General features: G+C 36.2%; 2 protein-coding genes across 5 annotated transcripts in view; one reads left to right on the top strand and one right to left on the bottom strand.

Moving 5' to 3' along the window:
* LOC147384729 (E3 SUMO-protein ligase SIZ1-like) overlaps positions 1–16,058 on the bottom strand; it is a 34,530-nt gene that overhangs the window by 3,228 nt on the left and 15,244 nt on the right. For 3 of the 4 annotated variants that reach the window (XR_015172439.1, XR_015172438.1, XR_015172440.1), the window contains 9 exons: positions 15,015–15,102; positions 14,843–14,918; positions 13,755–13,828; positions 13,258–13,365; positions 11,940–12,101; positions 10,745–10,849; positions 10,574–10,654; positions 9,381–10,476; positions 59–329 (listed from right to left, as the gene is read on the bottom strand). Coding sequence is in view for 1 of the 4 variants with exons in the window: in XM_086424834.1 (XP_086280960.1) it covers positions 380–429; positions 9,381–10,476; positions 10,574–10,654; positions 10,745–10,849; positions 11,940–12,101; positions 13,258–13,365; positions 13,755–13,828; positions 14,843–14,918; positions 15,015–15,102 (1,840 nt within the window). In the remaining 3 variants the exon portion in view is untranslated. Of the gene's footprint in view, positions 1–58; positions 430–9,380; positions 10,477–10,573; positions 10,655–10,744; positions 10,850–11,939; positions 12,102–13,257; positions 13,366–13,754; positions 13,829–14,842; positions 14,919–15,014; positions 15,103–16,058 lie in introns of those variants that run through there. The other variant, XM_086424834.1, reaches the window with a different exon arrangement.
* On the top strand, positions 2,175–5,526 carry LOC147384730 (L10-interacting MYB domain-containing protein-like). The gene is made up of 2 exons (XM_086426164.1): positions 2,175–4,803; positions 4,891–5,526. The coding sequence occupies exons 1-2, from the start codon at positions 4,480–4,482 to the stop codon at positions 5,524–5,526; spliced, it is 960 nt and encodes a 319-aa protein (XP_086282290.1). The 5' UTR covers positions 2,175–4,479.

Below are 16,058 nucleotides of genomic sequence, written 5' to 3'. Positions count from 1 at the left end.
AAAAATGGAGAACAGCACACGCACACAAATCCAAATAGTATGGTTGATTGGAGCTCACCAATGGATGATGCAATTCTGGAAGTTCAGATGGACTTCATGTGCAGCGGAGTTGCTCAATAAAGGATAATCTTCAGTTGTGACGGCCCTGACTTAGAGCTCATGTCCTTGGGTTCCATTTCTCCCCCGCAATTTGTAGACACAAAAGAATCAGTCCAAGCAGTGCAACTGTGGTAGGGCTGATCGTGGTTGGCGGGGACACCTATCCGATCTTTGTCTTTTGGGAATTGTACTATCTGACCAACCATCATTTGTACTCTGAAGAAAAGAAGCTGTGCATGAAGGAAGCAAAAAAAAGTAAATCACACATCAACCCAAATAATCAGGAGAGTACACTTTGCACCAGTGGAAAGGCAGTGGCGACCTCCCTTACTGTAATCAAAACATAACACATTTCAGCTCAAAATAATAGTAATAGAGAATTTTCCATCACCCATCAGTGATGAAAACCACTTTCTGATATAATCCCATCAGTTACATCTTACAGGGAAAAATTGACATATGAGATAATCTGAAACATCCAACAGCCACAACTTTCTAAATGGACAGAAAATATGCAAGGAATGGTCTAGAAAAAGTATCACAATTGTATGTTTATTCCAATATTCAAAATATTCAAAAGTGTTATAATTTATATTATTGTAAAAAGGGCATATTGGTCTTTTAACCAAATTTAATATAAATAGGGAGAGAGGAGACCTCTCGTCATAATCTCTTCTTCTCTATTTTTCTTCTTCTTCTCTCCTCTTCTTCATTAACATAGATTTTCTACATGGTATCAGAACACTAATCTAAGATAGAGATCTAGGGTTCTTCATTTCTTATTCTTCCTTCCTTCAATTTTTTTCTCTTGGTTCATTCACTTGGTTTTGATCTTGGTGTGAACAAAGTTCTAGGGTTTATTGGTGTTTGTTTCAAACCTAGATGTATATCTAAGGTTTAGTTGAAGGTTTGTCAGTGTTAGTTTGAAGTTTCTAGGTGATTGTAGCTAGTTCAAAGTTTAGAGGCCGAAACCCTAACTTTTGGGGGTTTTTGATTTTCTTCACAACCACGCACATCTAGGCATCCCTCTACCCAAACCGCACCACTTATTCCCTATCATCCTCCATCCTTATTTTGTTCATTTGGTGCTCCGGTAAGTTTTTGAGAAATAAAATAAAATTGGGTTTCGGCCTTGACGAATTATAGTTTGAGAGTCAAGTGAGGGTAAACTGTCAGGGGATGATGTTGGTTCCTGTGTGACAATAGTTAAACTGAATGGCACCAATTATCTTCATTGGTCATCCTCTATGATGATTGTGTTAACCGCGAAGTAGAAACTAAAACAAATCACCTCTGATCCTTCAACCACAGATAATAAATCTTATGAAGGCTGGGTGAGTGATGCTTTGATTATGAGTTGGCTTTTGACTAGTATGGAGCCAGCAAGCAAATGCCAACATGATATTGTTGTATTCAGTTAAGACTATCTAGGATTCAATAAAGGTGATTTATTCTAACAATCAAAATATCTCTAGAATTTATGAGATATGGGAATCTATCTTTACCCTAAAGCAGAATGAGAAGCATGTTGGTGAGTATTACAGTACTCTTTGGGGACTCTGGGAAGAGTTAGCTAAGTACCAACCTCACCACCAGTTTAGAAGCACACAAAAAAAAGCGTGAAGAATTTTACACTATAAAATTTATGTCTGGATTGGATGCTGAATCTGAACCTGTAAAAGGTCAAATATTGACTAGCGAAACTTTACTTACAGCTACCAATGTCTCTTCTCGAGTTGTACGGGCTGCACCTACCTCATTTTTGGTTTCAAGTTCTTCATCCCCAGCTGGTAAAGATTCCTCCGCTCTCACTACAAGCAACCCCCACGGTGGTAGTAGAGGACGTGGTAATCCTAGTGGTTGTGGTGGTGGCCGCAAAGGTAGTAGAGGTACTAACAGTAATATGAAGTGCACATATTGTGGTTTCAGTGGTCATACTAAGGATTTTTGTTGGGACAAGTGGAGTAAGCCTACTTGGGCCAATCAAGTTACTGAAGAGTCTCAAAGGACTAGAGAGTCTACTATTCCGTCTTTGCTGGTTCACATGGAGTATATGATAGTTCACAATCTCAGGGAGGTTTAGCGGGTGTTTGTTTTCGATTTTTAAACCGCTTTTTTGCGCTTTTGCGTCGAAAATCTGCGTCTCACCTCAAAATTACCGTTTGGTAATTTCGCGTTAAAAAATTCGCGTTAAAAAATCACGGTCTGAAACGCAGATAGGAAAAGCTGCTGAAAGGAGCTTTTACCATTCGCGTTTGCGGGTGAAATTAACACCGAAAAACCGCTCACGTTGAAAGACCGAAACACCCCTCTGTTATTTGCTTCTCTTCTTCCCTTCTCTGCGACAGAACCTCAACAGATCAGATCTGTTCTCCATCGCTATCTCTTCTTCTCAACAGATCAGATCTGTTCTCCATCGCTATCTTCTTCTTCTCGACAGCACGCAGCTGTTCTTCAGCCATACATTTGTTTTCTCGTTCCCTTCTCTGTCGAAGAACTACACACAGCAGATCTAATTTTTTTCGCACACAGTAGCTCGGTTTTTACTCGACAGATCACAGATCTGTTCTTCTCCTCATCTCTTTTGCTCGAAAATACCTCAAATAACCACTGATCCTCTCTCTCTCTCTCTCTCTCTCTCTCTCTCTCTCTCTCTTGACAGCACGAAGCTGTTCTTGAAGATAGGACCTCAGACATCTCTCCAGATCTTCATCTCAACTGAATCTTACATACCACAGCCCTCTAGAAGAAGAATCCAACTGTCCATTCGAAATTCCAAGTCAGGAATTTTCAATTTCTCTGTCAAAACAGTGATCGACCCCTTTCTATCAAGCTCTTTATCTGTCTTTTTCTCTCCACAGAGGTAGTTTTCTTCTCACTTTATTCATGTTCTATGTGTTATATTTTTTTTATTTTTATTTTCTTCTATTTATTTGTTGTCGGTAGAATGTTTGTTGATGATCACTAAACTTGAAAATTTCAATTGGGTTTATTTTCTCAATTTAAGGGTATTTGTAGTTAGATTTTGGTTGTTTTGATTTGAGAGATTCAGATGAACTTGTTTTTATTGAGTTTTCTGTCTGTTTCTTTGTTTCATTGTTTAGGAAAATATGTTATGTTCTTCAATTTATACTAATCTGTTTTTAGGTATATATTGTTCTGATTTTTTAGAGATGCCATTATAAATAAATATGGGTATTTGTCGGAATTGCAGATTCTAAGAAATATAGGAGTTTTATGGGTTGAAATAAGGGAGTTTTTATTTGGGTTTTTTTCTGATTTTTTTGTTTGGAATTTTTTTCTTCTGCATTTTGAAAAATTGATGTAGTTGGTTATGTTCTTGGTATCGTAGAAGTTGAATTTCCTTTAAAAAGTTATAAAGTAATAGTAGTTTTTTGTTTGTTATTTATTTTCTGGGATTTAATAGTCTTCTAAAATTGATTCTATAATGAAGTTTATCGGTCAAGTTCTATCTCATGTGAGTAGGATTCATGTTATGTTTTTGATAATAGTCTTTTGGGATTTTTATCTTATTTAGCAAGTCAAGGTAGTCATTGGTATGGATGTCCTAATTTCATTTGGGTGTGTTTATTATTAATGGTAGCATTATTTACATATGGGTGTGTTTATTATTAATGGAAATTTCATATGGGTGTATTTATCACTTAGTAGGGTTTGAGTTTCTTAAGGGTTTATTACGTGGGTGTGTTTATTATTTACATATTCATGGTTGAATTAAATACTCATGCATTATAATGGTTAGCTTCAAGAGTTTCTAAAATTCCAATAAGGGCTGGATTCATAATGGTAGCATGATTCATAATGTAAGGTTTGCTCGAGTAAGGATTGGATTTTAGCTTTGAGCAAAAGAGTCCTTAGTGGCAGTCTCACCAAGTTTTAAAGTTTGAATATTTGAATCATGTTTGTTGGATGTTATAAAATTGTAATGGTTTTTTTTTTTTTAAGTTTGAACTGAATCGCCACTAATTGAGTTTTAAAGTTTGAATATTTGAATCATGAATGCTTTTCTTTATCTTACACACGCACACACACACATCAATTACTGTACTCTGTACAGTCAAAGATTGAGAACACAGGGATCCCTCACCGTGGGACTGAGAACTGTGCGTTCTTCCGGCTATCTATAGGATAGCCTGACATTGCCTCCTGGTTTCTCTCTTTGATTATACATTGTGCAAAAATCAAAATATATATGGGATCCATCACCGTAAGACTGAAAACAATATTTTTATTGCTCTTACTTATTTCGTTATTTTTTTTATTTGTGAACTAAAGATTTTACAAAAGATTGATGATGAGATTGAAGTAGAATATGACATGTTTTGTTCTATGCACTACTGTTGTTATTACCATTGACAGATGGAAGATAACAATTCAAAAAGTGTGAAAGCAGATTGGACACCCAAACAACATGAAGTTTGGGTCGAGATATGCTATGAATTAGTTAAAAAGGGGAGGAGACCACATAAAGTACTTGATAAGATCGGATATGAAACATTGATGAAAGAGTTTAAAAGGATAACTGGCGTTTACTATGATAGAGGGCAAATGAAAAATAAGTGGGATAGACAAAAAGGACTTTGGGGACGTTGGAATAAGATTTGCACAAATACTGGCGTCTCTTATAATGTTGAGACGGGTATATTAGATGCAAGTGAGGATTGGTGGGATGGGTGGTTAGAGGTATATATTTTTTTTACTTATTTATTTCACTTATTTAAATTTTTTTTATTTCTTTTATATATAATTTAGAATTTTTATTTTTTAAAGCATCATCCAAAAGATGCAATATTTCGATCGAAGCCTTTGATGTTTGCGAAGCAATTAGATGTAATCTTTGGAGGCACATATGCTACTGGTAGCCGGATGTGGTCGCCTGCATCTGGTACAATGCCATCTACATCAGTAAACCAACCAGATAATCTTGGGGATGATCTAGAAGATGTCATGGAGACCTTGCCCCCAGAGTCTCAGACACCTTTAGACTTTACTCTTGATGATGCTGATGAGTTAGGGGATGATGCTACCGCTACTGTACCCCCACCCACAGATCCTGTTCGACGCAGAAGTGGCGATACTCTACAATCTCAGGGTCGTAGGCAGAAGATGACTCCTGCTATGCTAATTGGCCAATCATTGGTGAAGCTCGTAGATGCAGTTAACAATCAGACATCTGCTTCTATCAATCAGTCATCTGTTAAGAAAGGCACTATTCAAGAGTCAATCGACCTCTTAGACCAGCTAACAGAGATAACCCCCAACAGTGATCTCTATCATTTTGCGTTAAAGATGTTTACGAAAAACAAGCAATTCAGAGAGATTTTTTATGGGTTACGATCAACAGATATTCGTCTTAGGTGGTTGGAGAGCGAGATGACTGATTATCTGGTTGGGAGAGATTGTTAGATATTTTTTCATGTTATTTTTATATTTATGTCGGTTTGATGATGCACCTATAGGGTGTAATATACATTGGTTACTTTTTGCACTAATATGATGTAAATACTATGTTAGATGGATATGTTAATTTTTGTTAGACATATATTATATTTTCCTATAAATGGATATTATTTGCACTATTGGATGTTTATTGTGATTAATATTGTAGATAATGAGTTTTGTTGTATGTGGTGGATATCATTTTATTGTGTATTGTAAGTTGGGTGTATATACAACTAATATGGATCCATAAACAGGTCAAATGGATTCAGATGTTGATAGCACAAATACTGTTGATACTGCTGATACCATGGATTCAAATGATGATACCAATAATACTGTTGAGTCAAGTGTTTTAAATTTAGGCACGAGAGGAGCCATCCTAGGTTCTTTATTTTATTGTGCGAATGTCTTAGATAGGGAGGAACATAGTAATTGTCCGTTCAAGGGGATTGATTTTGTGCGAAAAACATTGAATGATAATACGATGTGCCACGCATTGTTTAGAATGGAAAGTCATGTATTTGTGAATCTATGTTCTATTCTTGAGGAACGGGGTCTGCTAAAGATGCAACGATATATTACTATTCAGGAACAAGTAGCGATGTTCCTATTGATAATAGGACATAATCAAGGACAAAGAGTAATTGCAGATCGTTTTGTTCATTCACTTGAAACGGTTAGCAAGTATTTCAACATAGTTCTTTTGGCGATTGTGAACTTGTCAATGTCCTTGATTGTACCTCCCGACCTCAATGAAGTCTCTCCGCACATCCGTAACAATCCTCGTTTTTGGCCATATTTTAAGGTAATTTCTCATATACATACACTTTAAATATATTTGTTTTTATTAATGTTTATAGATTAATATAATTAAAAAATATGTAGGATTGTATTGGAGCGATAGACGGAACACATGTTAGTGCATTTGTACCAATAGCAGACCAAATGCAATATCGAGGACATAAGGGACTCACGCAAAATATAATGGCAACATGTTCGTTTGACATGTTGTTCACTCATGTGGTGGTTGGTTGGGAAGGATCGGCTAATGATTCACGGGTCTTCCTTGAGACATTGAATACTCCCAATTTAAATTTTCCATATCCTCCACCAGGTCTGTATTTAAAAGTTTGTCAATTATATATATTTATATTCAAGATTAGGCAATATAAATTTTTTTTGGATAATAGGTAAATACTATCTGGTAGATGCTGGGTATCCGCTCATGGAAGGTTATCTCGCACCTTACCGAGGTGTTCGATACCATCTACAAGACTATCGGAGGTCACGGGCAAATGGTCGACAAGAAATGTTCAATCATTTACATTCTTCACTTCGGAATGTGATCGAACGAACCTTTGGGGTTTTGAAGGCAAAATGGCCTATCTTGAAGATGATGCGTTCCTATAATTTGGACAAACAACGAAACATTGTCGTGGCCTGCATGGCATTGCACAATTTTATCAGAAAACATGCAATTGTCGATGAAGAATTTATTCGATTCGAGGAAGAAAGGGCAATGGAAGAGGAAGAAGACAGGATCATTGATCAAGAGTATCCAGTTCCCCCATCAGTAGGTTGTCAGAGTCAACAAACAATGAAAATGCATAGGGATTCAATAGCTGATGCCATTTTTACTGGCAATCATTGATGCATTTTCATATTAATTTTTTTTTACTTTGTATTGTAATTATAAATACTGTTCTTCGATGTTGGAATAAAGATTATAATATTTTTAATTATATTTTGAAGATTCTATGCTTATTTATTTATGTTCTTTGTGTATGATGAATAGCATTGATGGCAAATTATACGCATCCACCATGTTGTTCATGTGGTCGAGTGATGACATTAATCACAGCTAAAACAAAAGAAAATTATGGGAGGATGTTTTATAGGTGTCCATCTTGGCAGGTAATATGATATTGATATTAATATTGGGTGCATATTTATATTTGGTTAGACTGATATTAATTCATGTGTTATTTTACTTTATAGAGACATGCAGGGTCTTTTGTGTGGGCAGATGAAGTTGACATTATCAATGATAATGTTCCTCAAGATAAAGTAACAGAGTCAAATAAGAAGAATGAAAAATATATTTTGTATGCATTTGTTGGATGTATATTTTTCATGTTTTTATTTATTTCAATTTTACTTATTATATTAACTATGATTATTATGTTTAAATGATGTCGGAATGTAAATTAGAAGTTATGTGGATGTGTTATGTATATATGATGTGATGTGGATATGTTATGTATATATGATGTAATGTGAATGTTGAATTGCGTATTATGCAGGTATTTTGTTTATCAGGAAAATTTCATATGTCCATTTTTAAGAGGAGATGCTGCCGAAATTTCTGTAGAATTATAAAATTTTCTATAATTTTTTTTTTAAATTTTAAATATTTTAAAATTAATAAAATTATTTTTAAAAGTTTTTATATAATTTTATTATATTTATATATATTTAGTGTAATTATATATTTATAAAGGTATTCTGGTAATTTTTTATGCATTTTGAGTGTTCTATCAACCTTAAGGGTATTCTGGTCATTTTACCCTAAACAGCAGATTCTATAAGCTGTATCAAACAATAATTACCAGATTCTGGTCAACAGCACAGCACTTTCACGAAGCTGTAACAAACAAGCTTTTCAGTGTTTCAACTTCTGACAGCAGATTCTGACAGCAGATTCTGACAGCAGAAGCTGACAGCTGAATCAAACGGGGCCTTAATTTCTCAGATGCCCTAGCTTCTTCAGAGTTTATTTGCGTCATTTAGTACATCCAATACAGCCACGATTGCCAACACAAGTAATTCTGCTCTTATGGTTGCCCAGTCACAATTTACCTGGGTGATTGACTCAGGAGCTAGTGCCCATATGTCTGGTATACCTTCTCTCTTTTCCCAATTTTTCTCTTCTAAATCTACTATTTTCTAACTGATGGCTTTACTAGACCTGTTTCTAGAGTGGGAACCACCCATACCACTCTATCTATATCACTGTCATCTAACTTGTACGTACCTGATTTTCCTTTTAATTGTTATTTGTGAGTCAACTTGCTAAATCCCTTAATTGTTCTATGACATTCCTTCCATCTTGTTTTATCCAGGACCTCAAGACGAAGAGGACGATTGGTTTGGGGCATGAAACTAATGGTCTATATTACCAAGATATGATACAGGTAGAATCGGCACTGAGCACATCGTCTCCCCATTGTAGGGCTTAAAACGGGTCGAGTTCAGGCCGGATATGTGTCTACCCATATCAATATTTTTTTCATTTGGGTCCAAATCCAAGTTCGACTTGGATCCTACTAGCTCAAACCATATAGGAATTTTTTACTTTGGTATAAACTTTTTGCTGAGTTCAAAGGTGTTTTTTTTTTATTTATTTATTGGGAAGAGTGTCTTTATAGGAGGGAGTCATCATGCTCCAAGTAGCTCCTATCTTGTTTTTCTTCTCTTTTAGGTCGGTCATCTCGACTGCCTTGTACATTCTTTTTTTTTTCAATAATAAAATTAGAGAGCTTCTATTGCCACACCAACTTTTACTAACACCACCCCCAAACATGTGCTAATCCTTTGGTGATTTATATAGGAATTGGGGTGGCATTAGCAAAAGTTGGTGTGGCAATAAAATCTCTAAAAAATTATATTTATTAAAAATAAATAGTGGGCTGCTACTACAGCCCACATGTGTTGCATGAAAGTACGGACAAGAAAGACATCTTTTGCAGTCCTGACACAAGTAATCATAAACACGTGAAATAGCAAAACTAAAGCACTTCGGAAAAAGAGGCACGCACCGGCGTTAGCTAAAGTCTCCATCGGACCATCCTTAGATGCAAGCTGGTGTTTCGAATTCAAAGCTGACTCACCACCACCAAGCCTAAGAGACATCCAGTCCTCAGTACGTACACCATTTGACATCCCCGGTTGATCTCTCGTACCAGCCTGCATTGACACACCAGCTGGGCGAGAGGGAAGGAAAATTTGCAGGGAGGGGTCATCCCCACCAAACGCCAAGGGATTATCAACAAGGCCACCATTTACGTCTGTGTTAGAATGATGGATGGAATCTGCGATTTGTGCAGCAGATCCCATAGCCGTGTCTGGATCAAATGTGTAGCCATGCATGGATGTCGGACAGGTAACAGACGTACGCTGCAGATCAACTAAAGAATCTGAGCCATCTGCCTCCGTACCAAAGAATTTGAGTCCAGGACTGGCTTGAGTAACAGAGGGCAATGGCCAAGGAGGCATCCTGAAGTCATCATCATCATCACCACCATTGAAGAGACTCCTTCCAGTACCCAGACCTAGATCTTCAAGGTATGGGTCAGCTTGTCCAGACATGTACAGAGTTCCAGGAGACATCAATTTTTCAGTCTCTTCCTCTGAATCACTGAGAATAATGACATCTGGATTATTCCCTAATGGGGTAAAAGAAATTTTGTTGGCAACTTCACAATCCAGGTCAATGTCATGAGAAATAGATTCAACTTCATTATCAAAATGCCCACGACCATCCCGATTGACACTTGGATCATCTCCGTCACTGCTGCTCATAGGCATGACTTTTGGGAACTTGATTTCAAACCCATCTTTCAACGGATTTCTTGAAGATATAGTAGGCAACTCTTCAGGTTTGCTAAATTCCCAAATCCCGTTTTGGTTCTTCTTTATCCCGAGTTTCAAAGGGCGGTTTCCTTCTGAAACTACTTCCAGTTTGCCCTTCTTTGAGGCTTCCAAGTCATATTTCACTTCATCTATAGCAACACAAAGAGAACCATCAGGGAAGTGCCATTGCGAAAGATCCTGACATTCATTTTCATTCTTCACTCGCCAAGAACCATCGGGCTTCACTTCTATGTCATTTACATCTTCTCCGCAATTACGCATCTGTTCCACCATATTAAAACATTTGGAAAAAATATTATATATATATATATATACATGGTGCTAAATAACATCAAGAACATGGGGTGGGCAGCACTACCATAGACGTGATGCAATTGAAATATGGGTCAATGATGATGTTCTCCAAGGAGTAATTCTTGAGGCAAATGGGGCATTGCCACTGCAGCCAAAGTAGAAAGCTTGTTCATATCCATCAACTGGTTAACAGAAGTTGAAATAAATGAATTATGCAACAAATTGAAGTGCTTACCTTCCTAGACCGCTGGTTAAGTTCCACAAAAGTTTCAAGATCAAAACAGCCCATGTGAGCACATGGTTTGAACCTGCCAGCAATCTTCATTCTAGACCCACTCATCTGCAATTCACATAAATGCAAAGGCACACATCGTTAGTTTAACCATACACCCTTTATAAAATAACAGTACTAGAGTTTGCCCGTGCCGTTAAAGGAGTAAAAAGAGGAAAGATAGTAAAGTTAGAGGGGTATTATTCAAAGAAGGGGGGAAGAGAATAAAGACAATAAAGTTGAGGGGGGGAAAAGAGGAACGGCAAATAAAGTGGGATTGTGTGTTTAACCCCACAAAACTGTAGCAGAGTGGGGTCCACCGTTGTGTTTTATTATATAAATATGCATGCTGAGTTGAACAACATATTGTGGTGTCAGAGTAAGCATTGAACCATGTTAAATGTGAGCCATGGTGGAAGTTTTTAGAACAAATAATAATCAAAGTCAGCTAAAAAGAGTACTGTGAACTATGGTACCAGGCTACTGGAATATGACCAAAGTACAACTGTATGAGTATCAATAGGATACAAATAATTATAGGCAAGATATGGCATGATATTTCAGCTGGTCATTTACCACAGAAATTACAAAAATATAATAAATTAATATATATTAAACAATATCCATTAATATTATTTTATAATATAAAAAAATACAAAAAGTATTTCATAGCACTTATTTGAGTACCATACTTTTTTGCAATTATATGAGATAGAGACACACTTTGTATGAATGTATGCATTCCTTTGAGATATTATCTGTGAAATTATCCATAGCATAGATTTTTGTAGTGCATATTTTCCTCCACTCTCGGGTGTGTCATACCCCAACTAAGCCTGGCAAGCCTCTTATATTCAAAGTTCTCCCCCACTCCAGCAGATCGGTCTTTTGGAGTAGTTGGTTGATTGACATGGTATCAGAGCGCTATGTTGTATAGGTCACAGGTTCGATTCTTCCCACCCTTATGGGTGAGGGGGTGTGTTTAGTGTATATTTTCCTCCACTCTCGGGTGTGTCATACCCCAATTAAGCCCCGTGCCCCTCTTATATTCAATAGTTCTCCCCCTATACAACAGATCGATCTTCTGGAGTAGTTGGTTGGTTAACAATTTTTTTGGAAAAGGAAAAGAATCAAAACAAGCATATACACTATTACTTACAGGGCAACGGAGATTGACAGTAAATGAATCTGCAACTAATTCCAAATCGCTGTCACTATCTGCATTCTCAGTGGCATTTCCACCACCAATACAACGGCAAACACGAGTAAGAGCATCTTCAAAACGCTCACCATCTGGTTCCTTAGGAATGATGTTGAGAACCTACAAAGATTAAACAATAAAATAACCGTGCATAACGCGAATAAAATCAAACAAAAAGACTCTTAAGGAACAGTCGGGCACAAAAAATGATATGGATATTTAAGAAGAAGATCATTTAAGTTTCATTCTGTTGCAGCCCAAAATAGTAAGGCATTATTTTTACAATCAAATATCAAAAGTCGCCTGAGGCCAAGTGAACAGATATGATGTCAGGATAGAGGTTTAGGTTCTCTAAGTCCCGTGAGTTACAGAGATGGTCACTTTCCCAAAAAAAAACATTTTTTTACTCCGATTTAAAAAGCTGTCAGATGCGGGATACCCTACATTATAAAAAATAAATCAAATAAATAAGATGCACTAGAAAGCTTGCGCCAATATCTATAATTGATATTTCAGAATTCTGTCATGATTCCGACATTTTAGGTCACAACTTGAATTAGAAGATTGGATGTAAATTATATACCTTGAGTCATTACTTAATTTTATTTTTTGATGAGTTGATCTAGAGTGAGAACTTTTCCAGATACCGCCGACCAACCGAAAAAAGAAATCTTTGAAGGAACCTTTACCCCCAAAATAGTGTTAACCGGATTGTAACCCACCCCTTGAGTCATTATTACAAAACAAATTTTACAAGGCCTGTAGTGACAGCCACATCCAATAATTGTTCTAGATAAAATAAGATCCAAATAACACCCTTTTTCTAATAAATAGACTTAGAACAGCGTGGACGCTAAAATAATCAAGAACATCGAATTTCATTGATACAATAGCACTACTTTCTTCTTTTTATACATAAAAAATAACTTAGCACAAGTATATGCAAAGGCTGGCACAGAGCAGAGTAACAATCAAGTAAACTTCATTCACAACATTGGAATCATAAATCCGATAACAAAAACCTTGAGAAAGAAATCTTGTAGCGATTTCTGCCAGATAGGCCTTGTGAGAAAATTTACAATTAGAAAGCTAAACTAGCACAAATTAGCTAACTCTCTACAATAAAAGGAAGTATAACTGAAAACAGAACAGAGGTACTGGATGCAGAATAAGTAATTCTTCAGCACTAAAAGTAAAGTGCCAACATTGACAAAAGAGATATAGAAGTGCACAATGTGCTTGCCGCAGTGTGCATTTCTTATAGCTTGAGGACTACCTCTTGAACTGTACGCCGCCTTCCAATTCTAACCCCAAAACAAAAAACCCGAGCATCAATTCCTGTTAAAGAAATCTTATTTATACCCTCCCTCGTACATGTTGTGATCTGAAAAAAGAACAATCCAAGCCGGAGCAGTTTAATGGCAAAAATATTCATCTCAGGCCTGAATGCAAACTTAGAAATTTTTCCCTGGGATTTATTTTTAATAGCTTCACTTGGTAAAAAGAAATTCCAAAAGAATATTTCCACTGATTTAAAATTTCTTTGAAAATCCAAGGTAAAAATTTTCTAAGCTCCATAAAGGACCTCAAAAGAAAAACCCATTGCTAAAAATGTTTAAGTTTAATTTAACCAAAAAAAATGAGGCAGAAAAAATATCAAAATGTAACAAACATGAAAGCTACAAGTTTGGTGGATTAAAAAGATTTATTAAAGAAACATTGGCAACATAAGGATGAAAGTTGGTGTTTGCACATGGAGAGAAAGAGACTTACTGCGGGACCCTCATCACGACTATTAGCACCTAACAACTGTGAGCCAGGCCTATTAGTCGTCCTTACGGCAACCCCTGCAGATAAATAACAGTAAAGTATAAATATTAAAAAAAAACATTCAAATATCATTTCTTTCAAATTTGAGGATACCAAACAACGTTCTCTTAACTTAAAAACCAAAACTCCAAGGACTAATAAAAGGAAACGGGAACAATGCCATATATTTTGACTATGGGCCAGGCTATTTGCACCCACCATTTGTACTCACTGAACCCAACCAAAGCACATTTTGGGTTGGAATGTAGGGGTGCAACTTGGTCAAGTTCAAACCGAGAACCAAACCAAACCAAACTGATAGCTTTGGGCTGGTTTGGTTCAGTTTTGAACAAGTTGTTGTTCAGGTCCGGGTTAAGAAAATGTCGAACCGATCAATTTGGTTCGGTTCTCAGTCCAAGGCTTGTTTAGAACCAAACCCTTATAAAAATGAATAAGTATATATTAATTTATTATGGATTGGTGCATGAAAGAAGGTGAAGGATGATTGAAATTTTTTATTGTGTTTATTGGAGTTGCAACATAGATTAATGACTTATTATATGAAATATTTGATGTTTATTATATTTATTTATTATTCATTAAAATATATGTTGCTTCCAAGAAGATTATAGGATATTGGCAACCTATAGAACCAAACCAAACCGATCTTAGTTTGGTTTGGTTTGGTACGGTTCTATAGACAATTTGGTTCGGTTCTGAATCTTATTTAGTGGAACCGAACTAGGTCAGTTTGGTTCCGATTTGGCCCCAAACTGAACCAAGTTGCACCCCCATTGGAATGTATAGAAGAAAGTGGGTGCAGTGAGCATAAAGGTGGGTGCAAATATAACGGCCCTTTGACGATTTGCATAGGACTCCAAACCAAGCTTAAAATACATCTTGAAAAGAAAGAAAAGAATCTGAATTATGTCAAAAGTTTGTCACAATAACATAAAGCATATAGATATAGTTACTAGTACTTTTCGGGAATGTCAGCACCTAATAAATGAAAATTTTAACAACAATCAATTAGTAGATGGGAATTCACATACCATTGATCTGCAGATCTGCATATTGCGGCCACTGCATCCTAAAAGGAACCTTATCATTGAGAAGAACACACCAAGCCTGAATGAAAATGTGCCATAAAACATGAATCATCAATTCCCAAGGAACTCTTCAATAGATGAAAATAATTCCCAATGTGCATAAAATAAAACCTACTTGGATATCATACTCCATTTTCTGTAATAAGTCTAGGTCTTCCCTTGTCAATTGAAATCTCTTTTCCACATTTTGCACTGGGTTTGTCCTATAATACATTGGATCAAAAAACTTCAAGGAACTGAAGTGAAGAATATAGGGTATATAATTCATGGAAAAAAAACAATGCAAAATAAAACCATGCCTTTTATGCATAACCAAACTCTATAAATAGAGAGAAAAATACCAAGTTATAAAGAACAATATTATTTTTCTGGTAGGTAATACAAGGATCTGTATGATTGCAGGGAAATATGAATTCCTCAGGAAAATGGTTGTTGGAAAGTCAATTCCGTGGGAAAATGAATTCAGTCGTTTGATTGCACCTAGGAAAATGTTCTAAAGAGAGTTGGTTTTTAGTTTTAAGGGTGGGGTTAAAAGCTTGAGAGAATAACATTCAAAGCAGGGTGGAACATTGCTTTGGGCAGGAAAATGAAGTCCATGGAAAATGCGCAATCCTACACCTAAAAATCACATTTTCCAGGGGAAATCATTTTTCAGCCCATTTTCCATGTGCAATCATACAAATCCTAAATGTGTCAACAAGAAATCTAAAACAAAAGCTAAGAGTTCATACTTATAGAAAAATATATGCAAACATAACCTTGCAAAAAAAAAAAAAAAAAAGGGCTTGATCATTGGAGCTATCTACATAACAAACAGACTTTGATTCCTGAAAAAAATCATATGTTGGAGACACATGTCAGAAACACGACATACATGTCCTAAAACTCTTAGTATGTCAAACCTTAACACATCTGCTTTTTCCCTATGTTCAGCCCATATACAACTTCTCACATTCCGTGCTTATATAGATGGTTTAAAATAATGAAGCATGTGATACCCCACAAACCACACATACCAAGTACGCCAAGCTAAATCCCTGTGGGTAGCCAACGAGAGGGGCTTGAACTCAAGAATTATCCCTTCTTGGAGGCCCAACAACACTCGTTGGTTAATTTATTCATGTTATTATGGTTTATGGTAATTGTTAAAACAATAGTC

This window comes from Akebia trifoliata, chromosome 15 (assembly GCF_017979445.1).
Source record: "Akebia trifoliata isolate Shusen 1 chromosome 15, ASM1797944v1, whole genome shotgun sequence".
Classification (NCBI taxonomy): Eukaryota; Viridiplantae; Streptophyta; class Magnoliopsida; order Ranunculales; family Lardizabalaceae; genus Akebia; species Akebia trifoliata.
Note: the sequence above shows the minus strand (reverse complement) of the source record. Positions and strands in the feature narration are given on the sequence as shown.